General features: G+C 35.0%; 1 protein-coding gene and 1 long non-coding RNA gene across 6 annotated transcripts in view; one reads left to right on the top strand and one right to left on the bottom strand.

Annotated features, from left to right (window-relative positions):
• LOC132417736 (uncharacterized) overlaps positions 1-17,132 on the top strand; it is a 246,078-nt gene that overhangs the window by 47,965 nt on the left and 180,981 nt on the right. The window lies entirely within an intron of this gene.
• Positions 1-17,132, bottom strand: part of TUSC3 (tumor suppressor candidate 3) — a 183,059-nt gene that overhangs the window by 8,004 nt on the left and 157,923 nt on the right. For 3 of the 4 annotated variants that reach the window (XM_060001508.1, XM_060001509.1, XM_060001510.1), the window contains 2 exons: positions 9,412-9,486; positions 5,763-5,853 (listed from right to left, as the gene is read on the bottom strand). The exons of the other annotated variant lie outside the window; for it this stretch is intronic. In XM_060001508.1, the coding sequence (XP_059857491.1) occupies positions 5,763-5,853; positions 9,412-9,486 (166 nt within the window). Of the gene's footprint in view, positions 1-5,762; positions 5,854-9,411; positions 9,487-17,132 lie in introns of those variants that run through there. 4 annotated transcript variants of the gene reach the window in all.

The following is a 17,132-nucleotide window of genomic DNA, read 5'->3' as shown; positions in this document are numbered from 1 at the left end:
ATGAGCACCTACTATGTGCACAACACTTTGGAGATATAAAAAAGGCATTTCCAAGGACCTTCTCTAAAATACCTTACGATACTCTAGAATGAAAAGAACTGCAACACACAAAAGTTACATATGAATACTTAATGAAAAATGAAACATGGTAAGGTGCTACTGAATAACCAAGTGCTGAAATGGCTAGTACAGGCAAGAGGTAGGTTAAGTAATTACTTCTGAGAACCCACTACCTTTCAGGCACTACAAATTGATTATATAATTTATCCCCTCAAAATTCTCAGATAGGTATTAATTATTATGCCAAGTTTACAGATGAAGAAACAAGCTTAACAAAGCTGTTATCCAACCCCATAAAAACACTACTTTTAGAGGTGATGAAAACTGAGACTCAAAAGTTAAGTAACTCCAAGTCCCAAAGTTAGTGAAGAGAGAATGGAAGATTCAAACTTGGATCCGTGTGACTGCAGAGCCAGAGTTCTTATAACATACAAAATTATATACTGAATTTGAACTCAGATCTTGTGATTCTAAACATTATTTTTCCATTATACCATACCTCTCAAAGACAACCAAAGATTCGTAAACAGGAAACAAAATGATAGAATTACTAGAGAATGTTTCATGCTGTTTTCCTACTAAAACAGACTTGATATGTCAAATAGTTTTATAGAAATTTTTTGAAGAAAACTTTGAATCAGTGTGTCAGTGGAAAACAGTGGGAAAGTAATTACCCATAATGGAAGACTCTCATGTATGACCACTAGCATTTTACTCTTCTTAGAAAATGGAATAAGCCCTAAAGTTAATCTTTATTTAATACACAAGATGAATTCAGTGCTATCACTAGAATAAAATTCCTTCTTTTTCTGAACTATGGCTCAGATGGTAATTACATCAAATTCTTAATAATCTTTGATATTTCACTAATAATTTCAAGGGATTCGAGAGACGAATTAAGTTCATCAAAAGGTTCAGGGAAAATCTGTTCTTCACCAACTGAATCATGCAAATAAATACCAACAGTTGCCAGTCCCAAACTCGCTAACAACAACAACAAAAAGACAAAAAATAATTGTAAATCACTGTATTGTACACCTGTAACTTATATTGTACATCAACTATACATCAAAAAGAAAGAGAAAAAAAACCTCAAAACAACAACAAAAAAACCCAAAACAACAGTTGCTTAATCTTTAGCGTAAAAAACTCCTGCTTAGGAAAAATTAAATATAAATGTGTAAAATCTTTATATCAGAACTAATGAGAATAATTAGCATCAAAGAGTTATTGAGTAATTAATACTATGTGCCATTTACTAAGTACCAGGCAATGTGCTAAGTGATTTACATCATATAATCTTTACAAATATCAAAGTATGTAAACATTTCCCATTTACAAATGAGAGAACCAAGGTTTAGAAAAGTTACTTAACTTTCCCAAAGTCACTGAGCTAGTAACAGGTAGATCAGGGATTTAAATGAGGGAAGTTTGCTTATTGAAACTTAAAGATGATCTGGGAGAATTTAGTGATGGCATGAAACATGTTGATACTGTGGGGAAAAAACCCTTAAGACTAAAATGTGGGGACGATTTAAGGAAGTAGAGTAAACATATAACAGACTTTTATCCCTTTCAGCAAGTATATAGACCAAAAACAAAAAAAAATAGCAGTGTGAAGTACTCAGAAAATAGGAAGCGCATGAATGTTTAAGGTTTTGTGAGGTTTAAAATTAAAATAAAAATGAAAAGCAAAAAGATCATTCCTTATAGAAGAAATTAAAGGTTGTATATCAGACAATTCAAAATTGTGAGGAAATAAAAAATTAGTTTTAAAATAATTCTGGACATAGTTCTGTGCGTCAGAGGCATTTCTTGGTATAAAAGTTGTAATTCACAAACCTAAAACACAGATATCAAAGGCTACCAAAGGCCGGGGCATTACACCCAAGAGAGTACTTTGGCATTGGAGCCAAAGCCCCCGGCTAAAGGTGTTTTTCAGTTAGTAGATGGTGTTATGTTCAAATATGTATTTTCAGTAAAGGACATCTCTCGTCTTATCCAAAGTACTGGTATCATCTAAAGTAGGCAGAAGTGGGAGGTTTTTCCATTCTTTTTGAAGAAAACTGTTTATTTGTCCTGGCAGCTCATCTCAAAGTCAAGGAAATGGTCTTGGTTGAGAAAGTTTGTTTTTTTTTTTTTTTTGCAAGCCTACTTCAATGTATGTCTGGCACAAAGGATTGGATTGATTTGGCTCTTGGTCACCAGGGTTTATGATTCATTATACTAAGCACTAGCTCTCATTGAAGATGGGCATCCACAATGTCTTTTCAGAAGTACCCAGGCCAAGACATACCTCTGGAATATGGAATACCTTTCCTCTTGCTATAATGATGGTGTCGAGTATCTCATTTTCTCATTCCCTACAAACTACTTTTATCCAATAGGAGCAAGATTTGGTTTGTTTTTTATTTATCAAATACTATAATGCTGGTGCCACAGACACGTGCTTCTGGGAATGCAAAGTGCTCCTTCAGAATGTGGTACTATGTTCATAACTGACCAAGCCTCTCCCATAGGATAATTCAGTGGGAAATCGTCTCTTTTTCTTTTTTTATTAACATGTCATCTTTCAACTATTCCCAGAATTATTTCTCTTGTCCTTTCTTTCATTTATTCCCTCTCTCACTCTGGCTTTTGCGATCACCTTTGCTTTCTCTCCAGTGAACTAGTTGGACAGAAACTGTTTTCACTATACTGCCAGGTTTTTAGAACTTAGCTGAGGATTTATCCAAATCTCTGGTATATATACTCCCTCCAGTCCTTTTGGCAACACTTGCTCTTGATGTTAATCATCTATTTATTATCATAATCATTCGCAAGAGAACTGATAAAATTTCTGAGAAAAAACCTTATTCTGAAGGAAAATGATGCAGTGGATTAAAAACAAACCCCAAAGCAATACCTGCCATTACTAAAGTAACTCTGGCATATATGCACGTGTTAGACTAATAAGAGAATAAAGCTTTCCAGATGCAAAGTTGGTATTTTTTCTCATAATGCTCCCCTCTACCATATTTTGTTAGCTCAGGGGGATGCTGTAAATGTAATGAAGGGAACACATATAACCTATTCTATCAACCTGACAAGGCAAGAGAATTTGATGATGAATGATTGGAGAGCTATGAAGTAGGAGGGCTAGAAGGATTTATGGAAGCTTGATGAACGATGCATCACTGTATTCATGGAAAAGGTAGAATGCAGGAAAGCAGATACAAACAGAAGTTCTTAAGAGGCTGAAGAGAAATATTAGAAAGCTTTGAAGGGATATGGGAAGAGATGAATAAACTAAGAGAATGATTTAAAGTGGGCCGTGGAAGAGCTGGAACAGCGCAGCAAACAGTGGACTTTGCAAGAGTGGAGGCCAAAGCCAGAATCCTGCCTTCGTGTCTCTGTAATGACATGTCACAGTCTTTCGGTGCACTGGGTTTCCCAGGCTTTTTTGCTGAGCTCTGTTCTGAGTCTGTTTCTTGGCAGCTCCTCTTAGGGGTTTTCATCTAAACTATGTCAAATTTCATATTCACAAACCACTCTTGGGCGTGATTTCCATCTGACTCCTTACATCTCCACTTCCAGCCCCGTGAGGCCAGCTAACGGCAAGCCCAGTCCTTGTTTAGCCTGGTGGGCCCTTGGAAAGGGAGTGTGACTGTGACACAATAAGAATGGTTGATGCCACACTCATAAAGAAATAAGCATATACTCTGGTTCAGAAATGCTCACTATGAATATCTAGGGTGAGGCCTGGAATATGTATTTTGAAAAGCTTCCCAGGTGATTTACATGTCCACTCCTGCTAAAGAATCAGAGGATTAGAGATTTATACTACTAAATGACAATTACTTTTTGGGAAAAAAGGACAAACTTAAACTCTTCATATCATAACAAAATAGTGCTGTCAAATGTAACATTATTCTATGGAACGAGAAAAACAACTTTTCTCTACTTGTTCTAACATAGCAATATAATGACTAGGAAGATCTAGATAGGGGATGATATTCTTGTTAGATTTTGATGCTCTGATGTATAAGGAAAGCTGGAATTTGCTCTTTACCTTCCCCTATTTTCTGACCGTCAACTAAATAGGTTTTAAGAATCGCACAACATCCCTTACTATACTTCACCTTTTATTAAAGTAGACACCTTTCATGGACATGTAAATGCTGTAGGTTGAAATGAGTTAATTTAACTGTTTTTGACACGCTGAATAAAAACTTAAGAGAAATAGAAATACTCTTCTACAAATTCCATCAACAGAAAACATGCAAGTCAGACTAAGACTCCAGTCATACAGAACCGTGATTCTCAATCGTAGGGCAGGGGGAAAAAAAAGAACATGAACTTCATCTTTCCTGGGCGTTACTTAACCTGAGATTTGATTAGTCTGACTTCACATTTCAAAACCAAAATTAGACAGCCAATGTCAAGAATAAAATCAAGAAACTGAAGGCTTTAATTGCCTTTCTTATTACTCTTCTTGCCCTCAGAACTAATGTTTTTTAAAAATTCACTTACGCTGGAGGCAGGATTAAAGGTAGATGGCCTCACAGCTCAGATCTGATACTCACATTTCTTCCACTCCTTTAGTACATTTATTTTTAATGGGTGTGAGAAGAAGAGATTGGAAATGTGCCTCTGTCTGTATGAGAAAACAGAGAGGTAGGGCTGAAGCGTCTTACTCTTCATTGTAAGCCCAGAATCAGATCTCTGTCACGGGAATAGTTCTGTGCCCCAGAAAAAGCTATACATTGCTGCCATCACCTATGTAGAAACATTCTCTTAATATAATTGCTCAGTTCACGTGCAAAAGGGACGTAAGGTATGAGATTTTATTTTCTATCAATATATCATTAGTTCTACTATCTCAACAGAAAAGAGTTTTCAAAATCTCTAAGAAAGGAAATACAGAGCCTTTACTTATTAATTAGAGAGAAGGATGGGTTATTAGAAGGACTCCCTAGAGAAAGAGAAAGTGGAATATTTATTCCTTTCAGAGAAGCTGAGGGAGGAATATGGTCAAGAAGTGAATCTGCCTAATTCATGACCCGGACAACTCTAATCTGGCACATCAGTTGTATTTGCTTTAGTGAAAAGTATAGTTTGGTTATAATAACATCATTTTGGAATAAATTTTCAACATCTTTCCATCCCCAATTATGAAAATATGTTGGTAAAAATCTTAGGAGATATTCATTATACAACTTCCAGTGACCAGACGTTATTTTATCATTTAATTTTCCCTTTCAAGTTTGCTTTTATTGGGAAAAAAAAGCTAAAACTTTGCAGAATTCAAAAGATGCAAGTTACTGGACACTGAACAGTAGCTTTTATGAGAAAAAAATTTTGCAAATGAAGTAAAAATCATGATGGACAGGCAAACCAAGACAAGAAGAAATTTTGATAAATTCCACAAAATTTAAAACATTTTGCTATCTGTTTATGTACATATGTAATATGCATATAACATGTATCTCTAAAATAAAACTATGCTATGCTAGGCAGCAGGAACCATGCCTTATATCTCCTTCATATGGTCTATGCAGAACACATGGCAGGTGCTCAAAAACTTGCTTAACAGAGTTTAAAGTCACTTGGCAAATAAGTTAGCTACTTTATATTAATCCTTAAATATATATTAACCAATGAAATTCTATTTATTCTATTAGTTAAAAATGAAAACAGTCACATTAGTATAATGATATTACCTGTAAGGGTAGCCGTGGTACTTGGAACGAAATATTGAAAGTAGAAAACTGAAGAAGAAGACCACCAGGCCTAATCCCACTAGACAAATGACTAGAAAGAGACAGAAAACTCCATTGGTCTAGACACACACAACCCAAATGTTTATATTTTTTAAATGCATTCAGTTAATCACAGTATACTTACATGTAACAGTTCATGGCACACACAGGTACAACAAACCAGATAATCATTATTTTCCACATTCTTCTCAATGAAAATGTACTATTTGGGGTATGAAAACAACAAAAGTGATCTAAGTCTTCTGGTGGTTTTCTTCTCTCACAGAATTCCTACAAGTACTAAAATGCCCCCAGAGGGATCAGAACAAAACACAACAAAACATGTGATAAACCGCAAACAAGATTGTCAGCCCCTGCCTTGTGAACTACTGGCTATGTTAGCAGAGACATTTGCATTATTAGAATGTGCAGTAGAATTTTATTTTCAGATGCCATGGAATATTTACAGAGAAATGTAATTTTAGGTTATTGGCTAGATTATTGCCTCAGTAAAAGCCTGTTCCTTACAAATAACAGTTCGTCCCAGCGCACTGAAGGCTAGGAACAAAAGCTTGGGGAGTGAGAAAATATGAACTCTGTGACAGTCAAAGCAGGAGAAAATCCCCCTAAATAGCTGGTAATAGTGTCTCGGTATTACTGTTTGTTTGTTTTACAAAGGAACACACGGTGTATTTTACAGCAGAATGTGCTTAGGCTGTGGTCTAGGTTTTCAGCGTCACTTTGTCCAAGGCAAGTCGACAACAGGGAAATTTCTTTTCCTTTCTGTTATGGTTAGGAAGATTTTACTCTAAAGTAGATGACTAATCAAATATATATAATATACATAATAAAAATGTATGCAAATACATATATTGGATTTTAATTAAATAAGATACATTGCTATTAGTAAAATAAACAAAACATAAATGCTTAAAAATCTGAGCCAATTAAATGCAGGTATGTTTAGAATAAAAGAAAACAGGTATATTTAGAGAAATAGAAATTTATTTAAATCTGTTCTGTAAATAAGTAGAAATTAGTTCTCTTAATAAGAAATAGCTAACCGTTTCTTAAGAATAAAACATTTGTGCGATACTTGTATCCTTTCGTTAGTTTCAGGGAATTCTTTAAAAACACTGAAATATCTAATATAATTAATTATAAAAGAAAGGGGAAGACAAAAGAGATTAAACACACTAAGACAGACGGAAACAAGGAAGATTAAACGGTTCTATATGCTGCTATAGTGATGAAATACGATTTTTAACTTATTCTAGCATATAAATTAGACCAGGTTTAATTACAATCCTGGAAATCAGGGAGTAGGTAAGGTATGGCATTGTTAAAACATGGTCTAGAAATCTGTCAGTTTTCTTTCAACTCTGTAGGAATACCATTCTCTCAGTTTTGAGAACAAATTGCAAAAAGTCCTAAGTGTTTAATAGCAATGAGCTGCAGCCTCTGTGGCATTTCATTTCAGGTAACACTCATGAAGGTGAACTTCAAATGAATATTGGCAGAAAGCAAAGCAAAAACAGTTGCTGAATACCGCAGAAATGAAAAACACCTTTTTTTCCTGAGATTGTGGAATGTCCAAGTATGACAGACACTAGCCACTAGACATAGCAACTGTGCTTACAATAATCTTAGTAAACCCAGAATTAATGACATGATGCTTTACTTTCTACTTCCTACATTTGGCATTACCAAATACTTCTTCCTTTCCTCTGTCTTTTTCTCCAGAAGCTGAGTAAAACACTTTTTCACTCCCTTTGCCGCTTTTGGTAGCCTCATCTGATTGTGTTTGATGGAAAATAAGCCTCAAAACGTGATCAAGTAAGACAGAGTATATTACTTGATTCTATGCAGTGGAACAAAATGATGCTACTCAAGTACTCGCACGTGGGGGAGAGGACCCGAGACAGGAGTCAGTAATGACCCAACAAACCACTGCAGCCCATACGAGATAACATACTTGTGAGAAGAAAATGCTATGACGACACAGACGCATTCTGACCTGGGCAATAATAATCACAGTACTTGTATTATATCAAAAATAAAAATCACACTGGAGTCAAAAGGGATAATTTAAAAAATATATTTCCCATTCTCCACCCCTTCTGTCTGTTTCTCGCCCCCCCACGCACACACACGCACACACACTCACACACACACACAGACACACAAATAAATAAACTGGCAGTGGGTGGGGGCTGGAGTGATTATTTATATATATATAATTATAGACCTGCAATTTAAAAATTACATATTTCTTACTATTTTAATATGAAGGATACATGATAAATATATAAACACATAAGAATTTGTCCTTATAAATATTACTTGCCAGTCCCAAGAACGTCACATCCTTTATTCAAAACATAAATCATAAAATGATGTTCTGAGCAATGATTAACTAAAGAAAGTAATGCGTTCGTCGCTTGTGTAGTTTCTTTCTAACAGTGTATAGATGGCGTCATGGGAAAACAGAGGGTAGACTAAAGTGTCTGTTACATCCAAAACATTTCAACACTTAAGATACCTAAGAATTATATTTAGAAATCACTATGACTGATTTACATACATGTCACCATAACTAAAATTCCCATAAAAAATAAGTCTGGATTTTATTTTAAACTTCTTAATAAATTATGAGTCTTTTCCAGATGCCTGTGTTCCTCACGCATACATTCTGGGTTTTAAAAAGGGTTCAGAAATGCAAAGCATATTGAGAAAAATCTTAATTATAGGTTTCTGGAAGCATAATCGTAAGCTCACATGGGGACTTTATATTAATTACAGAAAGATCTGTGGCGGGAAATACTGAATGTAAGGCTGTCTGTTCTTTCCTAACCTCTCTCTGCTCCTCAGGGCAGAAGATTTTTCCCATGTGTTTTTTCCCTTTTCCTGCCAAATATATGTTACTTTATAAACATGTATTCTTTTTCTACAACTCCCTTCGAGGAACAGTTCTGTCAAAGGATAAAATGTAGTCACCTTGTTAAGACATAGTGCTGGGAGTTGGTAGAGTTGTAAATCTTGGAATATCATTGGAAAAGGCAAAGACACTGGAAAACATGGTATCACGAAATGCCCCCTTTCTAAATGTTGCTAAAAGGAGGTTTTGAAGGTAATCGGAAGTATAGTATTTCAGGGTACAAGATCTATGCAAAAACTTCTCTCTCTGAGTCTGTCCTTGAATGCATACCTGATTGTTGTGGCACAGGAAAACATATCATTAGCCAGTAAAACCTCTGAAGACTCTGCCCACAGAATTTTCCACCTCTTCCTGTAGGGTGGACATGACTACAGAGACTACAGCTTCAGCAGAGATGCGTCAGAGCACCCCAACCAAGGGTGAATAAGAGCTCTTCTTTATATCCAGTTCCACAGAAAATCACCCAGTCCCATTTTGGAAGAAATGTATTTTTAAGTATTTGCCACACACACATCCAAGAAACAGAAAAAAGTAAGGAACACCACAACTGTCTTCAAACCAGAACATTTCTTTAGAAGTTCATTTACAAAGGACTTTTATCTATTTCCCATTTGATTTAAATGAAGCTTAAGACTAAAACAGACTTAGAAAAATACCAACACAGAGACTTACTCCGTCTTTTTCCAACATCGCCTTTGGATGTTGCCGCTTCATTTAGAAGAACCATCCCCATGGTGATAGCAGCGTCTATAGTAGTTGTCAAGGAAACAGTAGAAATAGATGCAAATAAAATCTATTAATTTTTCTGGATCTGAACACAATGTGTTCTGTCCCAGAATGATTAAATTACAAATGCACACAGAGGTAAATGCAATTTATTCTCTTTATATAACATAAGATTACCACTCTTTGTGTATTTAAATATGCCTTAATTTTTAGACTGTATAACCTGAAACTTTGAGATTTTAAAGGTCTAATTCTAAATGCCCTTAAATTCCAGAACTTTCATAGTGCATATGAATTATAAACTCTCAAAACCAATAATGATATTTCACATTATACATAAAGGTATACACCAGTTACAATTAGAATAACAATTTATTGGCAATCATAGAAAATTAGAATATATTCAGCATGGGTCCAACCAACCAACCTCTGTTGGACGCATAATGCATCCAAGAGAAAAAGCCACTACCAGCCCCATGCAATACCATCTCCCTGCCCGACACACATGTATACCACGAAACTTTTAGGAAATCCACAATAACACAGTTTGAAAACCTCTGAAATTTAGATAATTACTAAGTTCTTTGTGTTTCAATCATGTCGTCATGGCCTGAAAGGACAAGGTAACAGAATGAATGTTTTGCACTAGAAGTATGTTAGTTTGTGGACTTTAAGGATTCATTATTCTTAAGGTGTTTTGGACAATTTACTGATATAAACTCCCTCGAGTCCAGAGTCATAGGAGGTTGTCAGTAATGATTGAAAAATTAAAAGCTTGTATCACTCAAACGGCGGATACACAGGGAATTTTGACTGCTTAACTTAGTTCTCTGGAGCAGGCTGATAGGACTGATGTAGATCCTTAATAAGGAATTAAATTAGGGTTCTCCTTTCATCTTTTTTTTGCCAACACCCTTTTATATTCATGTAAAATTCTAATCTATACATTTATGTACATATTTGATCTACTGAAAATTCATAGAGTTCTGGATTATTTTAACTATCACAGAAACATTTTTTATAAATATTCAAAATATAAATGACACTTAAAAATGATTTTATGTAGATAATATAAACGAAACAAATATTTCTTTTATGACACCATCTGCTCAGTAGCTTCCAAAATTCCTTTATAAAACTGGGGAAAATCACACTATTTTTATTTCTGGGGAAAACAAGTTTTAAAAGTTAAATGCTTTAAAATTTTAATGAGAGTAAAGCCATATATTCAATATTCTCAGGGTAAAACTGAATACATGAACACCCATGTGTACATAATATATGTGTGTGTGTATTATTAGTACACATAGACATAAATATGCACTTAGCGAGAAGTTATTAAGCAAATTATATTTTATTGGATATTAACTATGGTCACTCAAGTGTAACATATCCCTGTTAATATATCTTCATATGTGTTATTTTTACTACTGTCTCTCTGTAAATTGCTGCATTATTATGATGTAAACTATGTGACCTACATGCTGCTCATCTGATTGCTTTTGAACTTCACACAAATTCAAACAGTGTTGTTAAAAAAGTGTAAGATTTTTATACGAGTGTAACACATGTTATTGCTTCATCTTACTGATGGGCATTTGTTTCCAAATGTTTGCTATTTCAAATACTCCTACAAAGACTGTCTTTTCACATGTACACGTGCAATATTTTTCTAGGGTCTACACCTAGAGGTAGAGTTTTTGAGAGGCTGATATGGGTATTTTCAAATTTACTAGGTATGATCATATTCTGTAAAACAAGTAGTGTTAAGAGTTTCCATTTCTCTTAACATTGCTGAAGAAACGTTATGTTGGTATTGCTGAACTATTGATTTTATCTAATTGTTGAGTGGGGATCTGTATCAATAGTGAGTCTGAGTATCTTTCGATATGTTAATTCTTTTTTGTTTAATCTTTTGTGTAGTGCTTATTTGTCCATTTTTCCAAAAGCATACTTTTCTTATTAACTTAGAAAATGCTTCACTTTTTTCTGGATATGAATTGATTGAAGTGTTGCATATAGATTCTTCTACTTGTCTTCTAAATTTTTTAGTTATGCAGAAGGTTGGTGTTTTAGTATGGTCAAAATTATTATTCTTTTATGAGCTTTGGTTATTGTTTCTTGCTTATGAAATTAATTCCTACCCCTAAGTCTTAGAAATATTCTCTATCTTTTCTTAATTGAAATATACGATATTATGTTAGTTTCAGGTATACAACATAGTGTCTGGACATTTAAATACACTAGGAAATGATTGCCACCAGTAAATCTAGTAACTATCCCCTCCATACAAAATTACTACAATATTATCAACCATACTCCTTATGTTGTGTATTACATCCCCATGACTATTTTTAAAACTGTAAGCTTGTACCTCCTAATCTCCTTCACCTGTTTTGCCCAACCCATCACCCACCTGCCCTCTGGCAACCACCCTGTTCTCTGTATCTATGAGTCTGTTTTTGATTTGTTCTGTTTTGTTCATTTGTTTTTTAGATTCTGCATACAAATGAGATCATAAGGTATTTGTCTTTCTCTGACTTATTTCACTTAGTGTGATACTCTTCAGATCCATCCATGTTGTTGCAAATGGCAAGATTTCTTTTTATTTAATGGTTGAGTAATATGCCATTGTGTATATATACATATATATATGCACATATATATATGGTGTGTGTGTGTGTATACACACACATACACACACACACCATATCTTCTTTATCCATTCATCCATTGATGGTCACTTTGGTTGCTTCCATATCTTGCTTATTGTAAATAATGCTACAATGAACACAGGTGCATATATATTTCAGAATTAGTGTTTTTGTTTTCTTCAGGTAAATAAAATATCCAGAAGTAAAATTGCTGAATCATATGCTGGTTCTATTTTTAATTTTTTTGAGGCACTTCCATACTGTTTTCCATAGTGGCTGTGCCAAATTAGATTCCCACCAACAGTGCACAAGGGTTCTGTTTTCTCCACATCCTCGCCAACACTTGCTATTTATTAACTTCTTGATGATAGCCATTCTGATGGGTGTGAGGTGGTATCTTATCGTCGATTTTATTTGCGGTTTCTTGATGATTAGCGATGTAGAGCATCTTTTCATGTGTCTGTTGCCCATCATATGTCTTCCTTAGAAAAGAGGAAGTCCTCTTCAAGTCCTCTGCCCATTTTTTAATTAGGTTGTTTGCTTTTTGATACTGAGTTGTATGACTTCTTTATTATGATATTAACCCCTTATTGGATATATGATTTGCAAATATCTTCTCCCATTCAGTAGGCTACCTTTTCATTTTGTTGATGGTTTTTTTCAATGTGCAAAAGATTTTTAGTTTGATGTAGTCCCACTTGTTTGCTTTTGTTTCCCTTACCTGAGGAGACAGATCCAAAAAATTAACACTAAGACCTATGTCAAAGAGCATAGTGCCTATGTTTTCTTCTAGGAGTATTCTAGTTTCAGGTCTTTAATCCATTTTGAATCTATTTTTGTATATCGTGTGAGAAAGTGGTCCAGTTTCATTTTTAGCATGTAGCTGTCCAGTTTTCCCAACACCATTTATTAAAGGGGTAGTCTTTTCCCCATTGTATATTCTTGCCTCCTTTGTAGATTAACTGACCATAAGTGCACAGGTTTATTTCTGGGCTCTCTGTTCCACTGATCTATGTGTCCGTTTTTGTGCTCATACCATACTGTTTTTATAATATTACCATAGCTTTTTAATATAGTTTGATATCAGGGAGCATGATACCTCCAGCTTTGTCATTCTTTCTCAAGGTCGCTTTGGCTAATCAGGGTCTTTTGCAGTTCCATGCAAATTTTAGGATTATTTGTTCTAGTTCTGTGAAAAAATGCCATTAGTGTTTTGAAAGGAATTGCATTGAATCTGTAGATTGCCTTAGATAGTATGGACTTTCTAATATATCGTTAAAGTCAGTCAGGTAATGCCATTCTTCTCCTCAGAGCACTCTAATAGCTTTCCATCTCACTCTGAGTAAAATCTAAAGACCTCAAAATGACACCAAGGCTGTACCTGATTTATATCCTGACCCACTTCCTATACTTCTCTGCCCTTGATTGCTCTGACTTATGCCCTTGGTATTCTGCCAACAAGAGGAACCCCTCTGCCTCAGGATCTTTGCAACTGCTACCCCACTGCTTGAATACTCTTTCCCCCCAATGTCCATGTAACTCACTCCCTCACTTCCTTTAGGTTTTTGCTCCAATGACATCAGAGAAGCCTCCCTTGAACTCTGTACTTCTTTTTCCTGCTTTGTTTTTCTCTATTAACATTGTTTTTTTAAAGAAATTTTAGATTCCGTATCTTTTTTATTTACTTATTGTCTCTGTCCTGTCACTACAAATGTTAGCCCCCAAAGGGTAGGAACTTTGTTTTGTTCACTATCTTACCCAGTACCAACTACTCTTTGAACTACTCTTTGATGTATGTAGATACTGGAAGATCATTATTATCCTCGGTTTACAAACAAGGAAACTGAAGCCACCAGAGAGGTCCAAATAACTTGTGCAAAGCCACAAAGCTAGTGTCTAAAAGTTGGAAACCAAAAGAACATAGAAGGAATGAAGTAAGGATGATGAGAGGGTTAGATGAAAATAATGAGGGAGAAGCAAAGGAACAAAATAGCTAAATCTATTTTAACATAATGTATAAGCATAAAATTTTATGTCAAGTGAAAATGTTCAAAAACAATATAATCTCATCTCTTTAAAAATAAATAAGAGAAATGCAGGGAAAGAAAGATAATAAAAAGTTGAAAGCAACTGTCTTGGGGTAATGAGGTTGTTGTGGGTTTTTGTTTTCTACTATTCATATTCTACATAGCAGTAGTTTGCAAACTTTTTATCTAAAGGGCCAGAAAGTAAATATTTTGGGCTATGCAAGCTGTATGGTGTATTGTTACTACTCAACTCTGCTATTGTAGTGCAAAGTAATCATAGACAATACGCAAATGAAAAGGTGTGGCTGTGTTCCAATAAAACTTTATTTATAAAAATAGTAGACAGGGGCTTCCCTGGTGGCGCAGTGGTTGAGAATCCGCCCGCCAATGCAGGGGACGGGTTCGTGCCCTGGTCCGGGAAGATCCCACATGCTGCGGAGCGGCTAGGCCCGTGAGCCATGGCCGCTGAGCCTGTGCGTCCGGAGCCTGTGCTCCGCAACGGGAGAGGCCACGACAGTGAGAGAACTCCGTACCGCAAAGAAAAAAAAAAAAAAGACAGGCTGGATTTGGCCCTTGCTGGTCCTAGTTTGCCAACCCTTGCTATAGAGGATCTAAAAGACCATGCCAAAGATACTATAAACTATTATGTCTGAGAGGAAGTTAGCTTTGCTCTTATGTGAAAATAAAGAAATGAAAAACTTAGTAAACCCTTGTGTTATGATCTTGAAGTAGGAATTTTAAAGCAAAGGGATTACTAGATACAGGTGTTATGTACAACTCCAAGATAAAATATTTTATTAGAAAACAGCAGGGTCAGGAACCAAGTGTGAGTTTGTACTCAGAATGTTTCCCGCAAAAGTGAGTAGGCTTTAACAAGGAATGAGCTGTGAACCTACTTTAAACTTGATGGCTGTAATTAAGATATATGAATTAAACTAAAATGGCTTTAAACTTGCCAACCCCTCCTCTTTTATTTAAAGATACTTTTAAACTTAAGGACTTTGAGTATTGAGAATTATTTAGCTTAAGTTCTACTGTATCACTGAAAACAGTTTTGGCTAAAACTGTAGAGCCTACATAATACTTATCATTTCGGGAAAAAAAATCACATTGGTAACATAAACATTCTTAGATAAAGGACTGATTTATAGACAGAGGAATAAGCTTGAAGATTATCTGTCAGAGTTAATGTGTAGGTCTTCCTTCATTGGGTGGAAGGCTGAATGACTAAGGTCATTGAAAGGTCCTACAAATCTCTAAGAGATTCTGTGTCTGACTCTGGAATAACAGATGCTTTTCTGTCATTAAACTGATGGGTGTAACCATTTGACTATGCTTATAAAGAGTCTCAACATTAAAAGAGAATAAAAGAGATGTAAATATACACTAGATAAATTATAATGTTCTGAGACTTTTTCTATTGCTCTGAGATTGTTAATGCCTATGCCCACACACACACACACACACACACACACACACACACACACGCCCTTGTTCTACTTCATGTATTACTTTGCACATTTGCATTGATTAATATCATAGCAATATACACTCAACTACTGTGTACTCCCCAGTTTCTCTCTTTATCCTGTCAATCACCTTACCACGAAAAAAGTCAAAATATTGATATGATCCTACATAAAACAGAAGTTGCTGTTTGTGTAAATTATATACAAAACCCAGAGGCAGTGAGCATCCTACTGAACTGGTGACACAGACATTTGCATTACATTATAATCCAATCTCAACTGCACATGATGTTGGGTTTACTGTTGCTCCTAGGAAGAGAATCAGGATTGTCAATTTAAAGATAAATGCAAACAAATGTTGAAAAAAGTCAGCACATTATAGAAGACTTGGTCTTCTATCTAAATCTAAACTATCAACTTGCATCCGTCACTAATTTTCTTCTACAGTATGTTTCTCCTTGGATATAACACATTAAAATAAAAGAAATATTTGCTCTCTATCATAGATTGAAAACAAATCAGAGTAAAATCATACTCTTTCATAATAAATGGAAAACAAATATTTTTCTCATAGGAAAAGCAAATATGAACCATGTAAGAATACATGTTCTTAAATATTTTAAAACTGTTATTATTGCTAGTAAAACCTTTGCCTTTTATTTCAGAACTTTTACTTCCAATTGACACTAATCTCATGTCATCTTCTTGAGATTACAGAACTTAGAGGATATGCAGAATTAAGGGACAGGTCAGAATTTGTATACTTGACAGTATAAAGCCAATCCTGGAACTCATTCATGTGTCTTGTTTCACCTAGCACATATAACGTATCTTGGTGATTGAAATTTCTTAGCAAGGTATGGGAAGATATTCATTATCCAGCCAACTAACCTTTCATCAATCTGCCCTTCACAGTTTGAGAATACTCTCTCATTTTATGTTTTTGTACCTGTTGCACCTTCCACTGGAATATTCTCGCTCACTCATTCTCCACGTGGGGAGAAACCCTTTTTCTGCTGTATCAAAACCCAGCTGAAAAGTCCATTCAACTTCTGCAGGCATCAAGTTGCTCCTTCCAAGCACTGATTATAGGATCTGGCATACCAGATTAAAATGATTTCTCTATCAGTCTACCTTCTTGCAAACAGCAAATACCTTATATTTTCATTACATAACTAAATTAAAAATTAAAAAAATATTTTACTTGGAAAAATATAAAGGATTATATGAGTTAGTCTTAGTTCGTATATTCCTTATTAAAACGTCATAACATTTTTTTATTCCTTTTTAAAATAGTTTTCTCTCAAAGACTACTTAGGACTGTTCTCCCCCCGCACCCCCATAAGGTACTGAAATAAAACACTACTAAAAGGGAGAAAAATCTTACTTTTACTAAATGTGAATCAATAACCTATGATAGCAAATGAATCCATCTGTTGTTTCTTAGGTTTCTTTTCAATAAAATTTTGTATATAGCAATTGCATCTAATGATCTCGCTTACTAAATTAGGAAGAGA

This window comes from Delphinus delphis, chromosome 21 (genome assembly GCF_949987515.2).
Source record: "Delphinus delphis chromosome 21, mDelDel1.2, whole genome shotgun sequence".
In the NCBI taxonomy this organism is placed as follows: domain Eukaryota; kingdom Metazoa; phylum Chordata; class Mammalia; order Artiodactyla; family Delphinidae; genus Delphinus; species Delphinus delphis.
This window is presented reverse-complemented; position numbering and strand designations above follow the sequence as displayed.